Source organism: Brugia malayi, assembly GCF_000002995.4.
Source record: "Brugia malayi strain FR3 genome assembly, contig: Bm_v4_Chr1_scaffold_001, whole genome shotgun sequence".
NCBI classification, from domain to species: Eukaryota; Metazoa; Nematoda; class Chromadorea; order Rhabditida; family Onchocercidae; genus Brugia; species Brugia malayi.
This window is the reverse complement of record NW_025062475.1, coordinates 3387895-3406473: the sequence shown is the minus strand read 5'-3', so window position 1 is coordinate 3406473 and position 18579 is coordinate 3387895. Positions and strand designations below refer to the sequence as shown.

The 18579-nt window shown below is 28.3% G+C and overlaps 4 protein-coding genes across 4 annotated transcripts; 3 read left to right on the top strand and 1 right to left on the bottom strand.

Moving 5' to 3' along the window:
- Positions 1 to 497: 497 nt before the first annotated feature.
- Bma-vps-22 (EAP30 subunit of ELL complex, putative) lies at positions 498 to 2248 on the top strand (the record flags this gene model as incomplete). The annotated part of the gene is made up of 5 exons (XM_043076406.1): positions 498 to 557; positions 671 to 860; positions 1278 to 1458; positions 1644 to 1809; positions 2045 to 2248. 5 exons carry the CDS (start codon positions 498 to 500, stop codon positions 2246 to 2248), a joined length of 801 nt encoding a protein of 266 aa, XP_042932340.1.
- Positions 2249 to 5124: 2876 nt separating this feature from the next.
- Bm5637 (T-box family protein) lies at positions 5125 to 7004 on the bottom strand (the record flags this gene model as incomplete). The annotated part of the gene is made up of 4 exons (XM_001894066.2): positions 5125 to 5391; positions 6246 to 6420; positions 6576 to 6671; positions 6868 to 7004. The coding sequence occupies 4 exons, from the start codon at positions 7002 to 7004 to the stop codon at positions 5125 to 5127; spliced, it is 675 nt and encodes a 224-aa protein (XP_001894101.2).
- A 3161-nt stretch (positions 7005 to 10165) lies between these two features.
- On the top strand, positions 10166 to 12335 carry Bm1194 (Uncharacterized protein; the record flags this gene model as incomplete). Its single annotated transcript, XM_043076405.1, has 7 exons — positions 10166 to 10172; positions 10503 to 10591; positions 10873 to 10997; positions 11214 to 11307; positions 11520 to 11729; positions 12002 to 12080; positions 12196 to 12335. 7 exons carry the CDS (start codon positions 10166 to 10168, stop codon positions 12333 to 12335), a joined length of 744 nt encoding a protein of 247 aa, XP_042932339.1.
- Positions 12336 to 13781: 1446 nt separating this feature from the next.
- Bma-smu-2.1 (Suppressor of mec and unc defects protein, putative) lies at positions 13782 to 17334 on the top strand (the record flags this gene model as incomplete). The annotated part of the gene is made up of 12 exons (XM_043076404.1): positions 13782 to 13828; positions 13891 to 14031; positions 14260 to 14342; positions 14476 to 14654; positions 14809 to 14946; positions 15192 to 15277; positions 15377 to 15512; positions 15582 to 15775; positions 16157 to 16451; positions 16601 to 16689; positions 16943 to 17086; positions 17307 to 17334. The coding sequence occupies 12 exons, from the start codon at positions 13782 to 13784 to the stop codon at positions 17332 to 17334; spliced, it is 1560 nt and encodes a 519-aa protein (XP_042932338.1).
- Between the last annotated feature and the right edge of the window lie 1245 nt (positions 17335 to 18579).

The following is an 18579-nucleotide window of genomic DNA, read 5'->3' as shown; positions in this document are numbered from 1 at the left end:
CCGTTTTTAACGTTGCACAGCAATCGATCAGACGTACCCCACGACGTACCCCACGACGTACCCCACGCTAAATTGCCATTCTCTGTCTTCAACGCCAAATAATATTGAGCTGCTACTACCAGCAAAACAATGATTTCGCAGCTTCATATACCAAAGTTATGTGATTAGATTTTCGGCTTTACTTATTTATTCCTTCTTGTTTAAGTGATACGTTCCGTTCCTGATGATTAAATCACTTCAATCCTTCATTTTTAGACAGAAACTAGCAAAAAATGTATGACATTTCAATTTTTTAATCAAATCCCAACCCTTTGTTTTAGGAAGCTTAGTTAGGAAATGCTGATTAATTCAATATCTTTAATTATAAATATTTAACGTGAAACGATGTATTTTATTGCTTGATTTGCAAATTAATTTGTTGCACTTGGTTATTATTTATTCATTTTTTGTATACCATTTGGTTATTTATTTCATGCGTATAGCTAGTCACAAAATAAATGGCAACACGTCGACGCGGTGTTGGAGTAGGTGCAGTGCAGCAGAAGAAGGATCTTCAGGTTTGTATCTTGTTTATTTGATTATTATAAGTTATAGCGTAAATTGCTAGATTTATGGAATTTTATTTATTGGTTGAGTATTTGTGCTACCAACGAAACACCAGTATTTTCAGGCAAAATTTCAAGCAAAAGGTTCCGAACTAGCAAGTGAACAATTAAATCAATTTTCGCAGGAACTTGCAATTTTTCAAACAAAATTAGAGGAATTTGCCCACAAACATCGCGATGAAATTCGTCGAAATTCCCACTTTCGTCGACACTTTCAGGATATGTGTGCGTCAGTTGGTGTTGATCCACTTGCTTGTAAGTTAACAGAGCTGTTATTGAGAACAAATAATTAGAGAAATGATGCTAAGACGTTCTTTTTTTTTTTGCACTGGAATTTTATTCATTGCATTTTACTGTAAAAATTTTGCGTTTTTAATCTTAATTATAGTCGATAATGTTTAAGGTCTGTTAAGCTTTGTTTAACAGTTCAATTGTGATATATGTTTGCAAGACAATAAGAATTATTTTGTCTCTGTTCGACGGGGATCTTCATAACTTGGATCACGTTTCTTAAATAAAGCTGAAACATAAGAATTAACGTGAAAAGGGAAATTATGATTTTCGACCCACGGTATGGTCCGAATGCCAGAGTTTAGTACATTAAACTAGAATTAGATTTTTTGGCTATTTTTCTTTAGGAAAAGTAGTAAAAATTGTTTTTTTTTTTTTCAGCTAGTAAAGGTTTTTGGGCTGAGAAACTTGGTGTCGGTGATTTTTATTATGAATTGGCTGTTCAAATTGTTGAAGTTTGTATGTCAACCAGTCACATAAATGGTGGCGTTATGACGGTAGAGGAACTGAGAAATCGATTGCTGCGATCACGAGCACGAACACGACGTGATGCTATCACTACGTATGCGTTTCCCTATATATTTTGAATTGTGGTGAAGAATGAGAATCAAAAAATAAGGTACTGGGATGGAAACCTGTTGGGTTCATTCAGTACATGGAGTAAATTTTCCTCAAAACATAGTTATATATGACTTGTAAATCTAACAAAATAATTTCTTTTTAAAGTTTAATTTAGTGACAATTTAGAGACGACATTTTACGTGCTGTTGACAAACTGAAAGTACTTGGTAATGGTTTTGAATTAATTGCGTTAGGAAGTGGACGATTTTTGGTGCAAAGTGTGCCTGGTGAACTTAGCATGGATGATTCACGAGTTTTACAGTTGGCTGAGGATGCTGCTTATGTAACAAAAGTGAATTTTGGTGAAAATGATTTTGTATGACTTGAAATTCGTTGTGTTTTCATACCACTAATAATATTTGTGCTAAATTCATAATTTGAATCTACTTTTATTTGTGAATGAAAAGTTTGTTTTCTAAGTTTAGTCTAAGATTTGCTTTTGGTCACTCGGTAGGTTAAATTTTTTACTACATTGATTCGAAATTAGTGATTTCAGTTTGGACTGTTTGAAACTCAATTATTTTCAGGAACTTATTATGGATCGTCTGCGCTGGGATGAGCGGCGTGCTGATGTAGTGCTGGAGCATTTAATGAAAGAAGGAATTGCTTGGATTGATAGTCAATCAGCAGACACTATCCAGTACTGGATTCCAAGCCTTTTTCTACAACAACATAGCCATTCGAGTAGTTCAACCAGTGTATCTGACAGTATTGCATCAACTCTTTACTAGTGCATTTTTTATTAAGAAAAATAAAACATTTTCAACTTAATCAGAACTATCTGCAATTTAACATCCTCAAATTATTAAAGTAAAAGACCATGGTAGTCCTTAACAGAGTGATCCCACTTCATCCTAATTATTGGAGTTACTATATTCAATGAAAAATTTGTATAATTACGTAAAAATTCGTGGTTATCAGGTTATGATTCTCACTTTTTTGCAATCGTGTTAGTGTGCTCTTCTTTTGCTTATTTGTTGAATTTATGATCTCTCTATGATTTCTTTATAGATTAGAGCATTGTACTGTTGATGTGATTTTATTTTTCTATTGTATTTGATAACTTTTTTTTCTTTTTTAATTTCTAACTTTAATGATGCTTATAGCAACATCAGGATACCATCAAAGACATGTTTAGCGACAAGTTTTTTGTTTTAGACCATACTATATGAAAAATATCATTGGAGAAAAGACAAATTATAATTTTCTGCGATGTTCGTTAGTTAGTTTCGTTGGATCGTTGACCGTAGAATTTGGTTATTTACTATCTGATATTAGTTAATCTGAACAGGATCTAATTTTTATTGAAGATGTCATATGACATAAACTTTTATAATACATAAGGTCTTGAACGGAGTGAGTACATTGATGAATTGCAAGGAGTGAGTACATTGATGGTACCATGCTATTGTTATCATTTATTAGAATAGTTCAAAGCTTGTATAAATTCCCTTTATTTATAGCAAATACTAAAAAGGAGCGATAGTTAGAGTTCGAGGGTTGATTAAATAATATATATCTTTTTGAAGCACAACGATGTTCGTATCTGGTGTGAATATCGGTCTCACTTTTGTTCATAATGAAGCTTAACTTTCATATTGCTTGTGATTATGGGTAACTTAAACTTAAGCATTAGAAGGAGCAGTTGCGCGAAGCGGTGCGATAAAAGTAGTATCAGGTCAAAAGCAACAGTTCGGGTAGTTGATTAAAGCATCATATAATTAAGCTCTTCGCCAGATAACCAAGCATCTTTCTTCTTTTCCCCCTTTTTGGTAATTCCCTTTCTTTTGTTGTTCTGAAACTATTCGCCGTACAAATCTAATTTGTTGTTATTATTCATCTTGCCAAAATGAAATATTACAAAATGTTAGTATTAGTATTACTATTGAAGAGTAAAGAAGTTAATCAAAGAATATGGATGAGTTAAAGTAGTATTATAATAAAAGTTGGAATAAAATTAAAATTTCTACTGTTTTTTGCAATGGATTTTGAATGAGAAATAATTACTTTTATTGATGATATAGCAAATTTATAGATAAAAGTAATGGATACTTTGTAAATTTTACCAATAATGGTTTTTTCTTTTTTTTTTTTTAAAGTACGAAAATATTTATTTTCTTAAAATCTCATTGAAATAATAATGAAATTCATACTATGACACAGTATTTTACAGCAAGGAAAGGTTACGGTTCAATGTTCCTCTTTCCCTCTCTCTCTTTCTCTTCCTCTTTCTCTCTCTCTTCCTCTCTCAAATGAAAGATCATTTTGATGATGCCGATAAATATATTACCGTTACTGTTATTAGGTTATATCATTCTGACTTAATCTCTTACTTTCAGTTGTTGTAAATATCTAATTCGCTAATCATTCCTAGCAATCAAAGAAATCTCAACTTACAGTTACTTAACATTACTATGATTACAGTACTACTATCAATTATTGTAAAATGAAAAGAAAGAAACATTTGTCATTTGCCAGAAACATTTACATCTCATCACTTTGATTACATCAAATATCTCTTTCATTTCATACATATGCAATACAATCTTTCAGATATTTAACATTTTGCATCTTATCATTAGGATACTATGAATGAAAGAGAGAGAGAGAGAGAGAGAGAGAAAGGGAAGAGGAAGGAGAAGAGAGGAAGGAAGAAAGAAAGAAGGGAAAAATATTTAACAAATCGTTAAAACCTTTTACCTTTCTTATCATTTTCATTCCTTTTATCATTTAATTTCAAAATACAGAGTGGTATATTTATTACAGTATATTGTACAAATAAAATATATTAATCATGAATCATTAATTAAATGCATAAATTAGTATGAATAATAATAAGCCCGTAAATTTATTATAATAATAAATGATTCAGCTTCAATATCATTTATCTTTTTTTACTAGAAATTCAATAGATTATTTAAATATAAGAGGAAGAAGAAGGATTATGCGTTGTTACAAGCGATGGATATGGTAGTGAAAAATGATGCCATAAAGTGTTATAATTCCACATGCTTGGTAAATTTAATGTTGTAAAATCTGATGGATTTAAAAAATTCCGTTGTTCTATTGTTGTTGATGATTTTGAGTGATTTGAAATAGGTATATTTCCAGAATTATTTGAAATGAAATTAGCAAAAGAATTTTGATGATTAGCATAGCTAGATAATGGATAGTTGGAATTGTTAGTAGCATCTAATGAATATGATCTAATCGGAGAGGTTGCTGTTGTTGTTGTTGTTAATGAATTACAATTAGAAGATAGAAGATGAATTGAATGTGGAATTGTTCGCTGTTTTGTAAAATAATTTGATCTGTTCGTCCAATATGGTTTATATTTATTCAACGGACTGATAGCTAAGCGTAATGGACAATGGTCACTCGTCAATGAAATGGTAGTATTAGCATCATTGAGCTCTATAATGAAATGATACTAATAAATGTTAATTTATTAATATTCTATTTTATCTTAATGTAAATAAATTTATTTTTATTTATTTATTTTTTTCAAATATCCTTTTAATAAATGTAATTCCTAATTTCGTCGTGATCAATTATCAAATAAGATTATTGTTAAATATTATAAAATTGTCAATAAATTAGAGTTAAACTAACCAGTAGTAAAATTATTGCTATTCTTAATGGTACCACCACGTTGTCCACGTGCATAACTATTGTGTATCTTTTTCATTTCTATAATTCGTTGATTCTGATATGCAGTAACAGCTATAAATTCCATAATTTGATCGGTAAAAGTTTTAACCAACTGATATTGATTAGTTAATATTGTTGAACCATCGAAACATAATGCTGGTGTTGCATAGACTTTATATATGTAAAGAATGGGACGATATTTATGCATTGACGTGAGAAGTACCTAAACAGAAAAAATAAACTACGTTAATCACGTATTATTACTATCACAAAAAATCTAAAAACTATCTCTCGTCCCTGCATTATTATTATTGTTATTTTTATTATTAATATTATTATTATTGTTATTGTTATTAATATTAATATTATTATTATTATTATAATTCCTTTTTATTTATAAATTAATATAAGCAATGATATGTTAAATAGTTAATGACTTTTTGTTACAAAATTTTTTAAACAAAAAAACTTACATTAGCTTATAACAATATATAATTTCTACGTCGGTTAAATGCTATATCATAGTATTCGTTTTTGATATAACCGTGAAATGTTCAATGATTCTTCCCGAAAGAATCATTTAGAGAGAGAAAGGGAAAGAAAGAGAGGGAGAGAATAAAAAAAAAGTTAGGTAAGGTGAAAAGCAAAGATATTTATCAGTTGGACATCCTCACCTAGTTATCGCTTTATTATGATCGCTGTAAGGCGCCATTGTTGATTTTTATCAGTAACTTTAATGCTCATAATGACACATACACATACATACACATACACACACACACACACACATACATAAATCTTATTCATTGTATGTCATTTAATAAACACTTTACAACATTCATATATCTCTTCAAATTGCTCATTTTGATGGATTTATTTGCAAAATGACAAGTGATGACATGAAATATAGCAGTAAAAAATATTTATCACTTAATAGAAAGTTGTTAGTATAAATATTTTAAGAAATAATTTATAAATATATTAGATTTTTTCATAATTAAATTTTTATATCTTCATCATAAGTTTTAAATATGAGTGAAAAAAATGAAATTTTGATTATTAACAAATTAAACTAACATTTGAAGAGCAATCTTTGGTACTGTTTGTAATTTTAAGTTTACCAAAACGAATACCATTACTCATCCAGTATTGTCCAAGTTGTGTTGATCCATTATCTGGATAAATATATTTTGCTTCATTTTCAGGTTCTCCCGTAGCAATCATATGCCATTCACCGGCTGTATACTTGTATCTTTAATTAATAGACTAATTAAATTTATTTAAAATTTTATTTCAGTAAAAAAAATTCTGATATTTTATAAAAAATAGACTTATGTTTTTTTTTTTTCTTAATGATTTGAAGATATATTAATTCATTTATGCAATAGCTATCAAATAATAATTAACCTGGCACGATCAGTTCGACATATTTTAAGACATATAAGATACATTGTTTTCGGTTCTAAACCTTCTACAGAATATCCAATTCGAGGATAGATGCATCTAAAGAGAAAAAATAAACCTGAATAATATTTTATGAATATTGAAATTTATTATTAACCTTATTTCGAGAATAATTTTCGAAAAAAAAAAAAAAAACTGAAATAAAATGAAATAATCCATCAATTTTTTTCTTTTCCATTAATTTTCATATATCTTTAATTGATTATTCATAAAAAACAAACGAACATTACACTACCTTCCCTTACTTGTCAAAATCATTTCATTTATATTACGGTTAAATTCTTCCCATAATTTTCGATGTGATATAGCAATCCGAATTTTTCCATTACTCATAGTCAAATCTTCTCTCTGTTGTATAAAAATATCATTCATAATTTATCATATTTAAATATTTCTCCTTTTAATCCTAAAATTAAAATTTATAATTATATTACAATCGTTATCATTTACCAAAATTATTGATAAGCTAGAATAAAATAATAACTAATACTTAATATGAAATGTTATACTTTTGAAAACTTTTTTGAAAGAAAATTAGACTTTTGGATCACATTTTCCACTTGAAATAAAGCATTTCTTTTGATAATGATATCCTCTCCTAAAATTTTATTTCTATATGTTTCATTTTCAATTCCAAACATTTTTGAAAGAAAAAATAGAAAATTATTTATTACTAAGTGAAAAAAAATATGTATATGCAAATAGTACGTGAATGATTCGCTAAATGATAAACTAAATTTGTAATTTTAGACTTATGAAATTAAATTTTTTATCATTTAATAACCTATTAAATGTATAAGTAAGATAAAGTAAAGTAAAAAAAAAAAAAGACTAAATAAGATTGAAAGGAAAAAGACAAGCACCAATCAAAGATTGAGTTGTATTTCTATTAAAAGAATTTTTTGTCGTCTGTTGTATACGTTAGCAGTTTTATGGTAGAACTCCACCCCTTCCTGATAATCTGAGTGGTGCAAACGAAGTGATAAAGTTTATATAGCATACGGTAATTATCATTTTCACTTCAATAAAATAAATATGAAATAGCAAAAAGAATGTAATAAATTTTTTGCATTATTAATTTAATCAAAATTGCATGTAAACAAGAATTTGAAATGAAAAAGATTAAATTTTTTGCTTTTTGTTTGTTTGTTTTTTTGATTACAATAATATTTGCTAAAAATTTTTCACTGAGCTAATTTTTGATAATTTTATCATATCACTTCGTTTCTCTTTTCCATGATTTCTTTTTATTTTGTCATTAGATTCTTTTTTTTTTTTTTTTTTTTAGAAAACCATTAAAAAAGATAGTACTGATAATTTTACTTATGAATTTCACTCTTCTTTTTTTAAATTTAACAATCAAGAAATTGAAAGAATCTTTAATTATTTGATTTAAAGAAAAGTTTTGTTTTTCTAGGTTTTATTGATATTTAAATATTTAAAAACTAAAAGATAAAGATATGATTATAAACTATAAACTAAAAAAATTGAAGAAAAAAAAAGATTATTGAAATTTGTAACTATCATAGTACTTTTGAATATGGTACGATGATGTAACAAATAACAGAATGCTTCATTTAAAGATATAAATGTTATTTTCTTCTTTATAATTTATGACAGAACTACCATTCCGATTGCTTATTGTTGATCAAAGAGCGGTACTATGGTTTTATAGAGGAATGTAGCAGATTATCAAAAATAAAAAAAAAAAAAAAAAATGTGCGCAACTGTTTGTGAATGATCGATGACAGATTAGCGCCGACAGAACTTTCATTCAATTTTCGTTACTATTTTAAGTGATAAAAAGTGATGTTGAGCTAATTAGCATTGATGTTCCGTTACATTAAAATGGCATTAATTAATTAAGAAAGTTCAGCTTTCTCATCAAATATTCTCTTTTGCCTTTATAACCTTACTTTTTCATTTAGCTTTTTTTTTAAAATTGGTTCATTTTTTTCTTTCCTTCAAATAGTAATCTTTAAAAAAGAGGATTGAAGTTTAAAACAAAATAATATGTTAAAAGTTTTATAAATTCACCTCGAAGTAGAATTCTTTTGATATGATGAAAGTATATGGAGAGATTAATAGGTTAAAGAGACAATTAGAATAGTAATTATTTTTGGCACTGAAATTTATTTCCGATTAAATTAAAAAAAAAAACTGGAAAATAAAAGGAAAAATCAATTTCTTCAAGAATACTTCTTTTTAGTAAGACATGTTCATAAGATTATTCGAAACCATTAGTGAAAAACTTAAATAAATTCTTCTGAAGCGTTAATATTTCAGATGAAATTCATTTCCTAAAAATTCTTCTTTTATTTCATTTAATAATATTTTTCTAATGGTATTTCCATTTGGAATTCATTATTTTCCAGTTTCCGATAAATTCTTCCAATGAAATAACTTTTAATCTTTTCCGATACTAATGACAATATTATCATTTCATTCCGCTTCATTAGTGCATTTAGTTTGATGTAAAAAAAAAGAAAAGATCATTTCATTTTTCAATTTGTTTATTCATCCGTTACAAATAATATTTTGGTTACCATTTTTGCCTCTTCCTAAAATATTTCATCCTCCATGCGACACTTATTATCACAGTCGGTGGCCCTCTTTACTGTCCATTAACGCTCCTTATCATAAATTTGTTACAGTACATATGCGCTTCTTATTTCTTCTTAACATAATATATAAAACATATTGCAAAGTGGTTAAATTTTTCTCTCTTTTTTTTTTTTTTTTTATACACAACAGTAATTATTTGATGTTAGTAAGGACAATCAGATAAGCTGGCGCCTATCAATCTGCTTTGTTCTTTTTGTTTTTAAGCAAATTTGTAGATTTGACCAATCATCTACAATCTGTTATCGATGTTATAATATCAAAAGTGAAGCATTGAAATCTTCTTATAACAGATTACTTTCGATCATTTGTAATTAAATATCACGTAACAATGATAATATCATCATAAATCATCAAACATCAAAAAATTTGTGAAATTATGTTGCGTTATGTAAAATTTAAATAAATGTGAAATTATTTATATTTATATATTTGAGTTATAAATTGTTATACTTAAGTTATATTTGGGAAAATATCTAAATCATAAATTGTCATTCGTATGATTTTGTTTGCAATTTAACCAAAATAGTAAATAGATTTAGAAAAAAAAAAAAATTGAAATAAACTATGAAATCATAAAGGCTATTTATTTGCTATAAAAAAGAAAAACAACAGGATGAATAATTGAAATGATTGATATGAACTTCATTTCATAGCAATAATGAAAGTTCAATTTAACAAGAAAAAAAAGAAATGAATTGATTTGAAGCAAAATATTTGAAATTGTATTGTATAATATGCAATATAATTTTTACTTATTGTTTATGCATAAATATGAACATCAGATTCTATTCAATCATAAAAACCTTTGTCGTAATTTAATATATTTTGAATTAAAAAAGAAATTTTTTTTTCATTTTTAAAAATTTCATTTTTATGTTTTTACAATCATTTTAGTCTTTGCAGACGCTATGTATGGTTAGTAGTTTAACTCGGATAGTTATAATGAAATGTCATTAATAGTTTTATTACAGTTTGACGTATTTTTAATTATCAAATATAACACTTAACGTCTTAATAGTACCCTAATTTTTATTTATAATTAAAATATGTCTCAGTCTTGTTTTTTTTTTTCAAAATTCGATTTTTAATGACTGATTTTTTTAAATTCAATCTTGTTTTTTTTTTTTTTTTTTTTCAAAACCATTGCAGAATTTAAATTCGATTTGTAATGAATTTTCATTATCGTTTCAAAACTTAAAATTTTTTCCGCTTACAAAAACAAAAATCGTAAAGAAAACTTTTCAGTTCTCTTTCTTATTGCTATTAGCTGTACGATACAAAAGACAAAGCATTTTGTGGCACATGAAGATTTAAATTTAATACAAGATGAAGAGGTTTGCAAAAAGATTAAAATTTTGATATTTATTTAAACTGTTTGAATTCTTAGATGATTTGACTAAAAGTATTGTAATAATGTAGCTGTAAATTAAAGTTAAATTTAAAAAAATTGACAGAATTTTTAAACTGATGGTTGAAACTGATGGCAAATTAATTAATTAATATTACTTGATTGGATAAACACTAGTTGTGCTATACATTCATATATTAGCATTTTGCTATATAACATTGTAACGTCATTGAGGAATCTTTTAATAGCATTAAATTTTCACTTCAGTATCGACATTTCTGTCGGAAATCTTCATTTCAAAGAGGAGATTTTTATAAAACTGTAAAATTTAACAAAGCAGCACGAAATGAATTTGTTGTCATACAGGTAGCAAAAGTAAATACGGATTGTAAGTAAGTTATTATTTTTTTTTTCAATCAGAAAATTAAAAAAGAAAAAAGCCACTTGATGTACAATTATATGTCTCCATATTTTGATTTTCAACTTATCATTTGAATTGTATGCTATCAGTAAAAAATATAATAAAATATCGTCTAAGATTTTTTTTTTAAAAACTTTTTTTAACAGTGTGAATAATAAAAATATATATGATGAACGATTATTTATAGCTTTCAACTTGCTGCTATGTCAAATTCAAAAGAGGAACTTACTGTTCACAATATTTTTCCCACTGATCATCTTAATCAAAATGTTATTCTTTTGGTCAGTTATACACACTTTAATTTGTTATCATTAAGTTTTCTTTGTCTCTCACATTTAGAAATTAATTTTTCACTAATATTTAAACATTCGAAAGATGCAAAAATCAGAATGTAAATTAGCAAATTTGCATTAGAATAGTCTAAAATGCTTTTCCGAATAATTAATTTACTCTATTACTTAGCATTTTATAGCATTTATTGCTAACAACATAGGTAGCATGCAGTAAATTACTGCGTCAAAAAAATTATTTCCGTATTTGGTATCATGGTGGTGGAATACTACGAAGTAAACCGTATGATGAGTCGGAAGGTTTGAAACATGTTCAAATTATACCGGAACCTAAATGTAGAATCGGAAAAGGAACAGGAAAAAATCGAAGTATAGCATTTGTCCATTTCACTATGTTACGAATGCGATTACCTGTAAGACTTTAAAATAATCAATTTCAAATTATTAATTAAACATTCCAATAAAAAAATTTTTTAATAATTAAATGAAATAATATATAGAATATTTGAGCATTAAACAAAACGGATATATCTTAAGAAAGTAATACAAATTCTTTCCGAAATGATTGTAACGTTGAACAAAATGCTAATTCCGGATTGTGCAGTGTAAGAATGTAATAAAACTGAATATATCGGAATATATCAGAATAATAAAACATGTTATGAATTATGTATGATAAGTTCAGGTTACTAATAACACTGAAGCAATATGGAAAAGGATCGGTGATGCCACTGATATGCAACAACCGAAATTCCGATCATACGGTATGTAATAGAAAGTTACTTTTTTTTTTTTTTTTTAAATGATTAATAAAAAAAAAAATAAGAGAAAAATATGAATTGGTAAAGATGAATGAAAATTATATCCTAGAAATTTCAGAAACGTTAACCAAATATCAGAAAAGTATTTTCGTTCCGGATTCATTTATTGGTAAACATTCACCAATCATTGAATTATCACATAGTATTGTATTGCTTATTGTCATTTCATTTATTAATGCATTTTCATTTTTATTTTAAAGTTATTGCAGAGAGATATTTGTCAATAAATAATTTGAAATACAGCATGAACAAATTGCAAAATTTTACCTAAGTTTCATTAATGTTAATTTTATCTCTATTGTTGACTTACTATTGTCATCGTTTGTTAATTAAATGTCCTAAAAGATTCAAGAAACAACAGGAAAAAAAAGAAATAAGCTGTTATAGCATTTCACTTCCTCATTGGTGCACATAAAAATTTTTTATTGAGATGAAATCTTAGTGAAATATATATATATAATGTGTTTTTAATTAATTAATTAATAATCCCTACGTTACAAATCCTAGCAAACAATTAGTAAAATCATTCACGTAATTTCATAGTACTTTTTCTCCTCTTTTTTAAATAAAAAACTAGAAATTGATATTAGTGCTTTATAGATTGTTATGTAATTTATAGAATTTATAAATTCTCAATTCATAATTTAGCTTTGTAACATTTAAAGTATTATTTCAAATATGATACAATTATAAAACTTTCCTGAATTTCATTTTTTTTTATTTTCATTTTTTTCATAATTTTTTTCGCCTAATTTTGTAGTTTCTTATATAAAATAAAAGCGAAGATTATTTATATAATTTGATGTTAGTATTGATTATTGCATATATTTTGATCGATTAGAGTGTTCGTTAAATAGCACTAAAAGGAAGAAATTTGATTGATCAAAAAAAAAAAAAAAAAAGAAAAGAAAATCTTTTCAAAAATTTCTTAGAACGAAAATCAAAACTATTGCTTATTTAATTCAATTCAATTATAGTACATTTCCTATTTCATTAATTTAGGCGCAAATTGTATACCATTGACGCATCATGCAGAATACATACATTTAGAAGTATTCTCGGATTATGTTTACCATCCCGAATTCTGCTATTTCTCTTCAGAAAGTCTATTAATTTGTTCCTTTTATTTAACTAATTAATTAATTAACCTTTCCATCTCTTACCACCAATAACATTCGCTATTTTCATCATCCATCAATCGTCATAATCTCTTCCGATTGCGTAATCTCTCTCCAATCTTTAATTCACTTCTACCAACTCACTATTAAAACCCACTGTCTATGTTGAAATGTTTTTTTCTCATGTCAATAATATTACTTCTACTATCGTTGTCTGATACTCTTAATATTGTACGTGTAGCATAAACTAAATCTCAAAAGTGAAGAGTTACTGAAGGTTTCAAAACTAGTAGCCAACATTTTCTTCATGTGTTTCGTATGCTTCTTTTCACTTGTAATGCTCTCTCACATTTGTGAACTTTCTCATCTCATTTTTTTTCTCTGTGGTGTTTGAAATTTCAACCTAATGCTGAATTTGCTGTGAAGTTGCTAAAGTTTGTATTGGATTTTACATAATTGTGAGTTCACGTATGTTTACGCTTGTTAAAATAATCATTCTTCTTTCAGAAACTGAATTACCTCACCTATGGAAACAGATTTGAAAGAGCTTTTGGGCACTTCATCCTCAACTGGGTAAAGTTTTTTTTTCTTATTGAAGCATAATTAAAAAATTACTGACTGTGTTATTCATTTAGACGAAATGGGACCATGGCAACGTTACGTAATGAAGATTTTCGCCAACTTTTGACGAAGAAGGTAGCTCAAACAAACACAAATGCAAATGGAGGGCCACAGACACAAACTACTCATTCATTCAGCCATCGACAAGCTGTTGAGTTAGTTATTTTGTTAACATACTTCTTCTAACTATCTATCAGTTAGAAGGAAAGGTCAAGACAAAAAAAAAAAAGCAGATGTCAGACAGAGAAAAGAGTTTGTATTTTGTTATTGGTTAATATCATAATTCCTTGTATTTGTTTATGAAACGATAGTCGAAGGATTATTTTGAATGAGTAAACCGTTTGGTTACTCAAAACTACACAACAAATATATTTTGCTTTCAGTTCGAAAAGAAGCCACAATACAGGTACCAAGGCCAAGAAACAAAGGGAACGGAGTAGTATTGATGACGAAGACGATATTTTTGGTTTGTATAAATATATTAATTCTGTCAGTTGAAGCGATATAAGATTGCAAAATTAACTAATCCTTGTTTGGATCATTTATTAATGATTTCACATCGCTTCTGGCATATAAAGCAAAAAAAATTGGTGTTACAGGACCATCAAATTTAAATGAGATTTTAAAAAATTATCGTGACCGAGCGGAAGAAAGACGAAAGGGAGTTGGAAAAGATGATACTATTGATGATTTACATGCAAATAATGCATACCGAGCAGTACCTGGTGATGTAAGGGCAACAGTTGATGCAGCACAACGTAGGAAACAGGCAATTCAGGTAATTTACTGCTTAATTTTTATTCCAAGTTTCTGAGATGTTTAGAGATTTTTTTGCAAGAATCTTCATCTTTTGTTATTGAAGCAATAAAATGCAATTTGATGGAAAGTTACAAGCTCGTAAATCGTAATGAATGTATGGAATAAATCTGCAGGAAAGTAAATATCTTGGTGGTGATATGGAGCATACTCATTTAGTGAAAGGTTTGGACTATTCATTGCTGCATAAAGTTCGTTCAGAAATAGCTATGAGAGAACAGAAAAGTGATGAAGTATTGGAATCACAATATAATGTAAGTCATAACATTATAGGTTTTTATGTATTTGTGTTTATTTCTTTCTTGCATATGCTAGTCTTTTCTTTGTTTTTTTGTTTTTTTTTTTTGTCTTTTTTTTTTCAAATACAATGTGCTTAAATTAACTGCAAATAAAAAAAGAAAAGTTTCACCATAAAATAATTTTTCTTGTTACACTTTACTTCATTCTTTCGAAATATACTGAAAATTTGGTGAATTTTCTGATCTTTTCCATGTTCTAGAAAGACAGTCAGAAAGGCGAGCCACAATCAGATAATCGAATGGTTCGAAACATTCATCGAGCATTGTTTCAGAATGAACTTCCTGCGTGTAATGAATTATTCAGGCAAGACTGTTGCTATATTTTATCCCTTATTGTTTTAATTTTTTTTTCACAATTTTTTTTAATGTTATAATTGAAATTTAGGAAGGGTCGTATGGCTTACGTCATTGATCTGGAGGAGGAAGATAATGATTTGCCTACTACATTGCTACGTTCTGTTCATGATTGTCCCGCAACAGAAAGTACTCATGATATCAACACCAGCAATATGCTTATTCAGGTACTTAATTTTGTCGTAATAAAGGGCAATTATTTAACCTAGTTTTTTCCAACTGTCCTAAATTTTCAGAAACTCACACAAGTTCTATCATATTTGCGCGCCGATACACAGAAGAAAAAGAAAAAAACTGAAGGTACGAACGATGAGCATACTAAGATAGCTTCACAACCAATATTTGACGATCAGCGTGATTACGCTGCTTCCAGAAATGATCGTGATCGAGAAAGACGTGATCGGGATCGGAAACGTTTAAAACCTTCTTCGTAAGTGTTGATGTATCGTCATTCTTTTCTCCCATGCAGTTTATATTTTTGTATCAATTTACCACTGTTTTGAAGTAGTGTATTTTACGTTTTTTTTTTTTAAACAATACATTACTTTCAAGTGAGGTAATCCTCTTTCATCGTCGAGAAGTAATTAACTGAAATAAGGATTTATTTCTTGTTATTCGTCTTATTGATATATCTTTGTTCATTGTTTTTTGAAACCGATTTAAAATCATATGGAAAGAGATCAAGAGGCGGATTGAGATTTTGATTAAATAAAAGACTAATGTGTGTTAACTTTTTCAATTTTTACGGTAATGTCGTATGTTAACATTTGAAATGTTATAACGCATATATAAGTTAACATTTTAAATTCAGATACTTCGATGATCGCGAACCGGATCGTGACAGAGATAGGAATCGCGATCGTGACAGGAATCGTGATTACGAAAGGGGAAGAGAGCGGGATCGAGATCGGGAACGTCGTACGCGGGACGACGAAAGACGAGGTGAACGTCGAGAAGTAGTGAAATTGGTTGAGAATGATGCACCATCTGAAAAGAAAAAAAGAGTGCCTATGGAAACAGAAGGTTATGCTGAATGCTATCCGGGTGGTATGTATGAAGCTGCGGGAGAAAGCGATGACGAAGCTGATTATTCAAAAATGGATATGGTTAGTAAAAATGAGATGCTTGCATTTTATGTTTCCGTTTATCTGTTGATTGATCATATAGTCATATCTGGGATTAGTATAAAGACGCCTAAAATTCCATATGTGAGGTGATTTAAATAGAAAGACTCTTAAACTTTTGTTTTTTACAGGGAAATAGACGAGGTCCAGTGAAACGTTGGGATTTCGAGGATCACGAAGACTATGAAAAGTATATGGAATCGAAAGAAGCTATGCCGAAGTAAGACATGCCTGAAGTTAAATTTAAAGTAGGACATTTGAAAATCCTGAAGTAGGAAAAAATCCATTAATATCCTATATTTGCAGCAAGTTAAAGATACTTTCTTATAGTCATAGTCACTCGAAAGACCTTAGATCTTTAGGCAGTTCTTAGCGTAATTATATTATTGTATCATTATTTATATGAGCCACATCACGTCCCTTTGTGAAGCATATTAAACGGTCTCGATTTGATATTTTGATTTGCGTTCCAGAGCGGCGTATCAGTTCGGAGTGAAAACAAATGATGGACGGAAAACAAGAAAAAGTGCTCCAGATCGAGAAAAGCATAAATTGGATCGTGAATTCTCCGAAATAACTAAAATACTTGAAAAACGAAAAATAGAAGGCCATAGATCGTAAGATTTTCAATAAATTCATTGCAAGAATAAGAGTCCTTATCTAAAATGTGTTTCTTAAAAAAAGATTAAGGGTGTGCGGACAGATGTTACGAATTTAGCAAATAAGTTGAACTGAACTATATCTTAAATATTCACTATTTTCCATTAATTCTAGAGGTTCCAAGACTTTAATTTTCCAACCGTTTTCTTCTTAAAGGAATTAATGTCAACATTTCAGCGATATCGCCAAAAGAATTAAATACTGATATTGTGTTGCTGGCGGAACATTTCGTCTTGGCTTAGAAGTCGTTTTGTTTGAATAATGCTGTACTTTATATTTTTTTATTTATTGTCAGTAAAATTTTTACTATCGCTTATGAAAAATCCCAAGTTCCAGCAAATGGGACTTTTTTACTTACAGCACAGAATTTTATATTAATTTACATATTCACAATTGCCCGGATTACACTATTGCTCCTCTCCAAGACAGTTCTGGAAAATGTCAGTTATTCCTGGAAAGAAAAACTTGATTTCCACGAACAACCACTCGTACTGATTATTCTTGGTATGAAACTATCATTCAGACTTGGTTTCTTGTGTACTGAAGCAAATCCCGAAGCTCTTGATTTATGAGCAAATTTTCGGTCATATGAAGACATATCATGATGGTGTCTCCTCTGCAATAACCTAATTTCCACCACATCCTTCATTCAACTTTCCCCCAATTCATCCAGAAGCACAATTAATTTTTGCAATCATCAAACAATGATCGAATAGAAGAAATTAGCATTCAGTGTATTAAAGAAACAACACGACCAAATCATTTTTATTCTAGTACCCGTATACATATTTTACAGTTTACCTTTTTTGATTTGAAGAATACGCGAACAACAAGAGGTACGTATCACTGTACTTGGAAAAGAAAGTATACAAATAAAAAAAGAATACATGAATGAAAAGCATTTTTTATTTATTATTTATTTGCTCATTACAATGAGCTAGTGATATTACTGAGAGTAATAAAATAGCAGCATAGAGGAATGAGAAAATTAAAAAGATGTTATGATAACTGAGATTTCTTTATACCCGTAAATATGTGCAAAAATTGTCCATTATATCATTAAGAAATCAATTAACTGAAATCGATTATTTAGATATTCAGAGTTATTGTGGTAATACATAATCATATTATTCAATGTACTCTTAACAGCGTACAAAAGTCCGAAAAGCTAGCTTTTAAAAAGTGTATGTAATTAAAAGTTGAACTTTAATACAATTCTATTTGAAAGTGACATATATATCAAAAATATAACGAAGTCTCGAACTTCGTTTAATAGAATGGGAGAGAACGTGACATGAAACAATACTTTATATGATAGTAATATGCTTCTCAACCACAACAGTAATCGAAAAGGAACAGTTTCTTGGAATAATAAGCGAACAATCAAATTTCACAGCTACAGTCAGTGGTCCACCCATTTTTGAAATTACTAAAGCCCTTTTGTGAATTA